This window comes from Hyla sarda, chromosome 1 (genome assembly GCF_029499605.1).
Source record: "Hyla sarda isolate aHylSar1 chromosome 1, aHylSar1.hap1, whole genome shotgun sequence".
NCBI classification, from domain to species: domain Eukaryota; kingdom Metazoa; phylum Chordata; class Amphibia; order Anura; family Hylidae; genus Hyla; species Hyla sarda.
In genome coordinates this window covers 438,558,362-438,569,550 of record NC_079189.1, presented here as the reverse complement: position 1 = coordinate 438,569,550, position 11,189 = coordinate 438,558,362, and the positions used below count along the sequence as shown (strand labels likewise).

At 42.8% G+C, this 11,189-nt stretch overlaps 1 protein-coding gene across 1 annotated transcript in view; it reads left to right on the top strand.

The window, feature by feature from the left end:
• Positions 1–513: 513 nt before the first annotated feature.
• LOC130283036 (protein HIRA) overlaps positions 514–11,189 on the top strand; it is a 50,402-nt gene continuing 39,726 nt past the window's right edge. The window contains exons 1-7 of the mRNA XM_056532177.1: positions 514–1,159; positions 2,338–2,400; positions 3,794–3,904; positions 4,089–4,179; positions 10,565–10,659; positions 10,757–10,852; positions 10,970–11,130. Of these exons, the coding sequence (XP_056388152.1) occupies positions 1,123–1,159; positions 2,338–2,400; positions 3,794–3,904; positions 4,089–4,179; positions 10,565–10,659; positions 10,757–10,852; positions 10,970–11,130 (654 nt within the window). The 5' untranslated portion in view covers positions 514–1,122. The remainder of the gene's footprint in view (positions 1,160–2,337; positions 2,401–3,793; positions 3,905–4,088; positions 4,180–10,564; positions 10,660–10,756; positions 10,853–10,969; positions 11,131–11,189) is intronic.

The following is an 11,189-nucleotide window of genomic DNA, read 5'->3' as shown; positions in this document are numbered from 1 at the left end:
AGTAGCGCATCCGCAGTGTCAAATACACTGCAAATGCGCTAAGTGTGACTCTACCCTAAAAGAATTTTCCAAGAAATTGTTTCAAATAACGGATCGTTGGCATCCGTATAGAAGTAAATCTGTTAGATGACAATAAGGGATCTAACAGAACGGCTCATTTACACGTCTGTTGTGTTCCGGTAAAATGATTTCCATTGCCCAGTCGGTCGGAAGAACAGGAGTTGAGCCGAAAAGAAAAATAGCGCATAGACACCCAAAGGACCCTATTCAAGTAAATGGGACCCAGCGCTGCCTGTCGTGTTCAGACCAGGGTCTGTTCCTTTAAATAAAAAACAACAAAAAAAAGAGCCGAATGGTCCCTGAATGGGTTGTAGCACTACTGCTGTGTGAACTTTGCCTTATATGTCAGTAGATTTAAGTTATAGTTGTAGTCACTGACTAAAACGATTGGTTGAAGTTAACATTAAGATTTTGGCAGAACCTGTAATTCAAATGTGAACAGAGCCTAAAGAAAGTAGTGGCTGCTGACACCTCACCCAGGAGGCAGCTTATGTGTATGGCCTGTACTATGTGATGGACTGGGTCTGGTGGTGCCAGTCAGTAGCCATTTTGGGCTTGGTAAAAGCTGAGTTCCTCAAGACTTGACAGGAAGTCCAGAATACTGTCTGCACCCATGAGCACTACCTGATGTCACCAATCTCCCTCCATGTGCATGGTAGCGGCTCTTTCTGTGGTAGTATATCACTGCTGACACCCTCTTACTACCCGGCACGTCGGCCTCAAGAACTGCCCATCACCACAGCCTCCCCGCTCCGGCCCGCCACACTATAGCGAGGGGTGAAGTGTGAACAGGCTCCTGGGAGTGCAGACAGCATCTTGGTGAGGCGGCGGCGTCCCTCCCTTTCTGCACTGCTCTTAACAAGGAACGCCTGCTTCCAGGTCGATGTTTCCAGTAGGACATTTTTAAACCTTACTTCCCGCGGGCTTCCGGTCTTGGTGCGGGTGCCGGAGCGGGATGGAGCGGCGCTGAGAGGCGGCTCCGAGAAGCCTGCACTGGGGGGGAGAGCTCCGGTGCTCAATGGGCGGCCGGAGCTGACACCCTGCTCCGGGCACAGCGGGACGATGAAGCTTCTGAAACCCACCTGGGTGAATCACAATGGTGAGGGAGGGGGGAGGCAGCAGTGGCCCCCAGGGGCCCCACAAGTTGCTGCTGAGCTCCGCTAATTATTCACAACTTTTAACTGTCTTCAGTTGGAATAGGGATGTGAGTGAGTGTGTAGGTATTATGTGGAGTCTGTGCATAGGCACCTGTATCATTACTACGGGTGAGGTCCCTGCTCTCTATTATGGTGTAGACTCCATGTCAGCAGATGCTGAGCTGTCCCCTGGGGGCTGGTCCTGCAGCGGAGATGTCACCTGTGGGGGATGATGCAACACCTGGCATGTAGGTATCTGCTGCAGGGAGCATCATCTTGGACACCAGTCCTATTGGATCAGGCAGGGATCCCATAACTGTGTCCTATTGGATCAGGCAGGGATCCCATAACTGTGTCCTATTGGATCAGGCAGGAATCCCATTACTGTGTCCTATTGGATCAGGCAGGGATCCCATTACTGTGTCCTATTGGATCAGGCAGGGATCCCATTACTGTGTCCTATTGGATCAGGCAGGGATCCCATTACTGTGTCCTATTGGATCAGGCAGGGATCCCATTACTGTGTCCTATTGGATCAGGCAGGGATCCCATTACTGTGTCCTATTGGATCAGGCAGGGATCCCATTACTGTGTCCTATTGCAGTGTTTCCCAACCCAGTCCTCAAGGCACACCAACAGTCCAGGATTTAAATTTTTCCCTGTTCTATTCCAATGGAGTAACTTAAAAAACCTGGAATGTTGGTGTGCCTTGAGGACTGGGTTGGGAAACACTGTCCTATTGGATCAGGCAGCGATCCCCTTACTGTGTCCTATTGGATCAGGCAGCGATCCCATTGTATCAGGCAGGGATCCCATTACTGTGTCCTATTGGATCAGGCAGGGATCCCATTACTGTGTCCTATTGGATCAGGCAGGGATCCCATTACTGTGTCCAATTGGATCAGGCAGGGATCCCATTACTGTTATCGATGCAACTCATCCCGCATTTAGTGCACTCTATGCAGCTCCAGATGTTGCAAAACTACAAATCCCAGCATGCCCAGACAGCCGTTGGCTGTCTGGCCATGCTGGGAGTTGTAGTTGTTCAACAGCTGGAGCTTCACAGTTTGGAGACCACTGGTTTAGTGCATGACGTAACCTTTTGTGTGCAATAAAAAAATAAAATTGTCTGTTGTTTTAGGCAAACCAATATTTTCCGTGGATATTCATCCCGATGGCACAAAATTTGCTACAGGAGGACAAGGTAGGTTTTATAGTCATCTGTATATGGCTTGCTGACGTATGATGCTGCCTAAACTGGGACAGGTTTAAGGTTATGTTCACACTGCGCTTTTGTTGCATTTTTAACATGGGTATTTTTTGGGGAGGCATTGGAGTTTATTTATAAGAAGAAAAAAATGAAGGCACGTATGAAGTGCTGCAAAACATGCGGTCTGATCACAGCTTTAGATGTATGGTATTGGGCTATTTTTGTGATCATTAAGTGGGAGATTTATCAAAACCTTTGTAGAGGACGTGTGGTGCACTTGCCCATATTAACATCAGATCGTCTGTTTTAAAAATAAAAGAAGCAATCTGATTTATTGCTGTGGGCAACTGCACCACTTATTCTCTGCACAGGTTTTGATAAATCTTTCCCACAGCCCTTGAACCCCTACAGAGTACAACATTGGGCTGAACATTGGCCTGTTTCATAGTAGCATAGTGCAGACACATTTATTTTTTTTGCATCCATAATTAAGTAGGAAGGCCCAGCCTGACCGTGGGGTATGATGGCTTGATCTGACAGCTGTCAGTTTGGGTTCTCAGACTTCTAGTTGGTCCAGGGTTTGTAGCTGTAATAGGGATGCAGTAATGCATGCATTATACCATTGTGTAAGCCTGGCCTGAGGGAGTGAATAACTTGCACAATTGTTTTTTTATTCACAATTTGTGTGATACTTTGGGTCACATGACTGGCCTGCAGGAAAGGTCACTCATTGTGATCCACTAACTGATTGTTTTTACACTTTTAGGCTAGGTTCATGCTACAGAATTTCCGCCTGCAATTCCGCTTTGAAATTTCAGGCAGAAATTCCGCTTGCTAAAATGTATAGTGTAGTGAATGGCTTTCCGTTCACAAATTCACACATTGAAATTTGTGAAGCGGAATTTGTGAACGGAAAATCCGCTTGGAAATTTCCGCCTGAAGTATGGCGTTGCTCATTCTTCAGGCGGAAATACTCGTGGAACACATTGTAGTCTATTGGGGACTGCAGTGTCTGCACGGTCCTAGCGCCGACTGATTCAGTCGGCGCTGGCTGCACTCGCAATCTCTGGGCGGAAACTTTCTGCCCGGAGATTCTGCAGTGTGAGCCTAGCCTTATAGTTTCCATAGCCAACATATGTGTTGGGAAATTCTCCTGATCTACAAAACGTGTAGCCTTGATGAAACCCCTCTGCACGGGTTTTGATCAATCTCCTATATACTTTTTTGGCATACATTAGCACATTATACCTTGTGGACATGTATACCAGATCATGAGAAACGCCATGCATGAACATAGCATGAGCTGCATCGAATAAAATGTTTAATATTAGCGATATTGACAGGATACCTCAGCATGAAACAGGAAAATAATGTTGCCATTTTACAGGGCAAGATTCTGGAAAAGTGGTCATCTGGAATATGCCACCTGTTGTCAAGGAAGAAGACGAGAAGAATGAAAGTATTCCCAAGATGCTGTGCCAGATGGACAACCATTTAGGTATCAGACTATCATAACCGCTCCGGGTGTCCACACCTCTTGTTTGAACAAGAGGAAAGCTGGTGTCAAGGAACCCAGGGATGGGGACTGGCATTAAAAGAGCAGACTCTGTATGAGCAGTTCGTTGTCCTCACCATGCTGTTACTGTGGAATTGGATTAATCTTTGCATCCTCTTTGTTTTAGCCTGTGTGAACTGCGTGCGATGGTCCAACAATGGAGCATATTTAGCGTCTGGAGGAGATGACAAACTCATCATGGTGTGGAAGAAATCTGGGTGAGCTGAGGACAACTGTTCATACTGTACCTTAGCTTGTTCTGGAGTGAATTAGTTATAAAAGAGTTAATGTTTTGTATTCAGGCTGTCTGGTAATTTTGGCGATTAGTAGAAGGGGTCGGTCATCTCTTGCAGCGGCACACCTCCTTCCCGCTCTTGGCATGGAGCTCTGTAACATCAATCATGATGGTCCTGCATCATTGATGTACATGGCTTCCTGCAGACAGCATGGGGGAAGAGGCGTTCTGCTGCAAGAGCTGGCCGACCCCTTCTACTGTTCTCTGGATTTACCAGACTGCCTGAATATAAGTTCACAAACAGCTAGCAAAGTAAGTAAAAGTAACTTCTCTTACATCTCCTAATTCCCTAACTCAGTGTTTCCCAACCAGGGTGCCTCCAGCTGTCTCAGGAACTGTCAGAAGCATTAGAGGTTTGCTATGGGGATTTGCTCCTACTCTGGACAGTTCCTGAGACAAGCACAGAGGTGTCAGCAGAAAGCACTGTTGTCAGACAGAAAATAACAGCTCAACTTCAGCAGCTGATAACTACTGGAAGGATTAACAGATTAGCTAGATTCGGGACCCGTCTACTTGAGAAATTGACACCCGATTGTAAGTAATTAATACAGGATCCTGTTGTAATACTGGCAAAAACTTTGCTATATTTTTAATTTTTATTAAACCCTAAACTGTATGTGGTGACAAAAGGGCTTAAATGGGGAAGGCAGCGAAGAATATCTGTTCTAGATTTAAGCTTTGCATTTAGCTCTATTCAGGGACCAGGGCTGATAGCCCCTGTCACGCAACGGTGACAGACCGTGTCCGATTCTGCTTGGTAAGTGTCTTTGAATGAACAATTCCTCTGGGCTCGAGTCAGCTCGCCAACAGGGAGGGCAAGAACCGTATGTTTAGGGTGGCATGACTTGGCCTGGAGGATAGTATTCCCCGAAGTAGGCTTCCTGTATGTGGTAGTGTGAACATGTCCCTCATTTGCTTGTAAAAGAATATCCAAAAACGGAGTGGAAGATTTATGCCAAGAGTGTGTAAATAAATAAAAATATGGGGTTTATTAACATAATTAACAAAGGATGTGGCCTCATGTTCTGAGGATGACCAAATCACAGTGACATCATCCACATACCTTCCATACCAAACAGTAGGGGAAGAAAAAGGATTGGTGTCACAGAAAATGTATTGCATCTCCCACCAGTGAACAAAAATGTTTGCCACTAATGGGGAGGACTTAGCCCCCATTGAAGCTCCTGTGCTCTGAACATAAAATTGCTCCTGAAAACTAAAAACTTTGAGACAAGATGTAGGACAATGCTTCTAGGGTGAATTTACATAAATCATGACTGTATGCCAAGACATTACTCATGATGTCTGAAACTGCTCTCAAGGATAGGGAATGGGGAAGGGAGGAGTAAATGGACTCAATGTCCGTGGTGAGCCATGAGTATGATGGTTGCCATTTAATGTTGTCCATAATGGACATCAGGTGTTGTGTGTCCTTTATATGGCTAGGGCATGTGGCGACAAGTGGTTGGAGAATGGAGTCAACCCATACACACAGGGGCTCACTTAAGTAACCGATCCCCCCCACTATGGATCGCATAGGCGGCGGGAATCAGTCCTTATGTATTTTTGGTAATAAGTGGAAAATGGGAGTTATTGGGTTTTTGAGCAACATGTAGTCATACTCTTTCTGGGAGATGATACCGAGGGACAAACCTTCTCTCAAAGGCATCTCCAGATTATTGCTGAACAGGGATGAAGGATTGAAAGCAATAGGTGTATATATGTCTTAGTATCACTCAATATGGCTTTATTAAGTATACAATACAGCTCAGTTTCCATGCAAATAACGGCCCCTCCCTTGTCTGCAGCACGTATGGTCAAATTACTGTTCTCCCTAAGTTCCTTGAGAGCTATTCTTTCTGACCTCGTTAAGTTGTCAACCCTGGAGCTAGCACTGTTTTGTTTTAAATCTATTGACTCCTTCATAACCAAATCCTGAAACGTGTCCATGAAAGGACTTCTAGAGTTAACCGGATAAAAATCCAGATTTTTAGTTTTGAAAGACAGGGACATGGACACAAATTGGTCCTGTCGCCGTGTCTCAAAATCAAGAGACATAAGATTACACAAAGCATTTTGTTCCTCAATGGACATTCTAGGAACCGCATTGATATCACACTGTAATGTCTCATTAGAGGCATCATTGTCTATCAAATAAAAGTGCTTTTTTAAGGTGAGTGTTCTGATAAACTTGTTAACGTCCAAAATGGTATTGTAGACATTGAGGTGGGGGAAAAACCTAATCCTTCAGCCAACACTGCAATATGGGAATCATTCAATGTGAGTGGTGACAAAATAACGTCCGATGTAGTGCTTACTTATAGCGTCTTTTGTTCTCTCTCGCTGATCTTCTTGGAACTGTGTTTGCGCCCCCCCCCCCCCCCCTCGGCCTGCGTCTGTTTTCAGTGGGAGGATTAGCTGACCCAGCCGTAGCGGTGCGATATTCCGAAATATTGGAGATGTCCGAGCCGTCAGATTGGATGTCGGAAATTTCCGACTCAGCTGAACTCAAGGTGACTTGTTGATTCCTTTGTTTAGGATGGTATCTTTTACGTGATTTCGAAGAATCCTCTCCTTTTTTAAGAATGGATCTGGACGGAAATAATTTATCCCATGCGTATTCTTTATCCGACTGGAAGGCGTGCAGGTCTCTTTAGAACTTACTTTTATTAGTGTCCTTTATTATTGGTCCCAATTTTGCTTTATTTTGCTGTAATCTTGCGTCATGCTCACACAGCAAAGGTGTTCCCGCATGTGGAGACAATAGATCCTGCGTTTTTGTTTTTTTTTAACATCAGATTTAACTTGTAGCAAAGAATCTTTCTCGGATATGTGCAGAATGTTGATTAGTTTAGCAGAACATTCACTCAAAGCATCGTTCCATGACTTTTGTAGCTGTTAACTGATGTTAATGGTAGGAATTTTTTTCAGGCATAACCCTCTCGAATAAGTCCTTTAGACAAATAGGTTTCCATGATAGTGACTTCCCACCACAATTTCATTTCCTACATGAGCAGCTTTTCCAAAGAGTTAAGGTGCATTTTTAATTTGATGTTGTGAGACTGCTGATCCACGTCGAAGATTTCAAGAGCCGCATCAAACTTTTTCAATCCGGTTTTCAACGTCCTTGAGGAAAAGCAAACCCTCATCTTGTACCGGAGATGTTGCATCGGTCTCTGGAGGTGAAGACATCCTGGATTGGGAGTGCGACAGGTGTGAGGTACACCTATAAAACAGTTCATGTAGGGTGCTAAAGGCAGTCAGCTCACTCGGTCCTCTGCACGGCAAAGAGCCTCCAATAGTAGCAGTAGAAATACAAGAGCCAGTGGTAAAAGTAACTTCACCTTTATTTAAAAGTTAAAGGGGTATTCCAGGAAAAAAACTTTTTTATATATATCAACTGGCTCCAGAAAGTTAAACAGATTTGTAAATTACTTCTATTAAAAAATCTTAATCCTTTCAGTACTTATGACCTTCTGAAGTTAAGGTTGTTCTTTTCTGTCTAAATCCTCTCTGATGACACCTGTCTTGGGAAACTGCCAGTTTAGAAGCAAATCCCCATAGCAAACCTCTTCTAAACTGGGCGTTTCCCGAGACAGGTGTCATCAGAGAGGATTTAGACAGAAAAGAACAACCTTAACTTCAGAAGCTCATAAGTACTGAAAGGATTAAGATTTTTTTAATAGAAGTAATTTACAAATCTGTTTAACTTTCTGGAGCCAGTTGAGATATATATATATATATATATATATATATATAATATAATTTTTTCCTGGAATACCCCTTTAAAACATCGACATGGAGTAGTCTCGGGAACATCGGTAGTGAGATAAAATTCAGGAAATGCTCGGCATGACGCATTTCAGGTCATGTGACTTTTCATCAGATGCATGATAGGTAGTAGAGAGGTGTGGGATTATATAGGGCTAAAAGGAAGAGATGTGCTAGTAGCAACTAAGGGTTTAACCCTAAAGGTTCCAAAGCCTAATCCACCTATCCACTGAAAATCATGGCTAAAGCATGACAGCGTGCTCCAAAATGGAACTGAATAATACAAGCTCAATAGTGAAAAGAAACAAAAACTAAAAAAAAAAGCATTATATAAAATGTACAGGAAGCCTACTTCGGGCAACACTATCGTTCGGGCCAAGTCATGCCACCCTAAAGATACAGTTCTTGCTCTCCCTGTTGGTGAGCTGACCCGAGCCCGAATTGTTCGTCCAAAGACACTTACCAAGCAGAATTGGACACGGTCTGTCACGTTTGCTATCAGCCCTGGTCCCTGAATAGAGCTAAACGCGAAGTCCAGCTTAAATCTAGAACAGATCTTCTTACGGTCAAACCACAACAATCTTCTTCGCTGCCTTCCCCTTTTAAGCCCACTTTTGTCACCACATACAGTTTAGAATTTAATAAGATTAAAAATATCATGGCAAAGTTTTTGCCAGTATTAAAACAGGATCCTGTATTAAATACTTACAATCGGGTGTCAATTTCTCAAGTAGACTGGCCCGAATCTAGCTACTCTGTTATCTCCTCATGCAATTCCAATGCCCATTTTTTGTGGTTGTCTGAGAGGATTTTTTAAATGCGGTCAAGCGAGGTGCGTTGTATGGGAACATGCGGTTAAAACAGCCACCATCAATGTGACTGAATCCAAAACGTTTGCTATACAGCAATTCATTAATTGCCAGTCTACATACGTTGTATTTAGGATATGCTGCAATATCTCCTACATAGGCAGCACAAAAAGGCCATTGAAGAAAGGATTCAGGAACACTTGAGGTGTACACAGTACAGCATATACCAATTCTTCCAATGTTTCGAAACATTTTAGCACTGCACACTCAGGTGACATTTCCGACTTTCAATTTTATGGTATTGAAGTAGTTCAGCAACCAGAAAGAGGTGGTGACCGCATTAAACTCTTACATAATAGAGAAGTATTTTGGATTTACTCCCTGCATACGTTTCAGCCGCATGGTCTCAACCTAAGATCTGATGTTATTTTGCATTATTAGATTATTTTTCCTCCTTGCCGTCTAAAATCATAACTCTTTTATATTTCTATCCACAGACCCATATGAGGGCTTATTTTTTGTGTGACCAATTGTACTTTGTAATTACATCACTCATTTTACTATAAAATGTATGGCAAAACCAAAAATGTTTTTATTTGTGTGAGGAAATTAAAATGAAAACCGCAATTTTGCAAACTTTGGAAGGTTTTGTTTTCACTTTGTACGCTTTAGGGTAAAATGAAATATTTATTTTATTCTGTGGGTAATATGATTTCCATGGTTAGATACTTTTCCATTATTATACTACTTAAAAAAAAAAAGCTTTTTTTTTTTTTTTTTTTTTTTTTTACAAAATAAGTGTGTTTAATATTGCCCTATTTCGACCACCTATGGCTCTCATTTTTACGTATACAGGGCTGTGTAATGGCTCATTTTTTGTGCCATAGGTTTTATCGGTACCATTTTTACATATATTTTTTTTTCTGTAATGTGTCAAAAAAGCAGCAACTTTTTTTTTTTGCAATTTAGATTGCAGATATTGATCAGTGCTATGCATATACATAGCACTGATCAGTGTTGTCGGCGATCTTCTTCTCTGGTTTGCTGGAAAGCAGACCAAAGGAGAAGGCGCCGGGAGGACTGACAGAGGCAGGCAAGGGGACCTCCGTCCGCCATCTTGCGTGATGGGATACCCACGGCAGTGCTGCGGGTGATCCCATTATCCATTAAAATTACTGCATTGCCGCAGATGGCGTGATCAGTATTGATCTCGGCAACTGAGGTGTTTAATGGCGGACATCAGCATGATCGCTGATGTCGGCCATTACAAACGGGTCTCTGGCTGTTGACAGCAGCCGGGACCTGCCGTACATGATGCGAGCACTGTTCAGGTGCTCTCGTCATGCAGAGGATGCAAATGTACGTCCTGGTACGTTACGAACCAGGGCACCAGGACGTACATTTATGTCCTATGTCGTTAAGGGGGTTAATATTTCTGCAACTTTTATACATCTTTACACAAGTGTACTGCTTACACACATAGCTGATAATGTTCTCTCAACTGCAATTCTTATTCTGTTGGATCTACTATAGTTTATTACAGTATGGAGTGCTTCATTAAAACATTAATGTTTCTTGGGACATCATTTCTGAAAAATTTCCATGTCCTGTATAAAGAAGCAGCAGATGATGGGTTTCTTGGATGAAATTCAAGGTGTTGTAAATGTTATCTTCTGCCTCATCCTGAAATATATGTAGAAATTGTCCTACTTTGTGTTTATATCACAGATACATCGGACCTAGTTCTGTTTTTGGCTCAAGCAGCAAATTGGCCAATGTAGAGCAATGGCGTTGCCTCTCCATTCTCAGGAATCATTCAGGAGGTAAAAGCCTAAAAGCCTCCACTGCTTTTAGTAGTGTTATAGATTATAATAGTTGTTCTCGTTGTTAATATTGGTATTATTGTTGTTCTCCTTTCAGATGTAATGGATGTCGCATGGTCTCCACATGATGCATGGTTGGCTTCCTGTAGTGTTGATAACACCATTGTCATATGGAATGCCCTTAAATTTCCTGGTAGGCTTGCTAAATGCATAATATTTCTAAACACTTAATTTATTCTATCACCTTTTTTAGGTCATTTAAGTATGTATATTGTTACTTTTCATTGAAATATTGGACATATTCTTTCAGAGATTATAGCTACACTAAGGGGCCATTCTGGACTGGTTAAAGGACTGACTTGGGACCCTGTAGGGAAGTATATTGCTTCTCAAGCTGATGACCATAGCCTAAAAGTCTGGAGGACCATGGACTGGCAGCAAGAAACCAGTATCACCAAACCATTTGATGAGGTACCAGCTTTATAACTCGAATTTACAAAATTGTAAAATTGTAGATATACCTTTGCTTA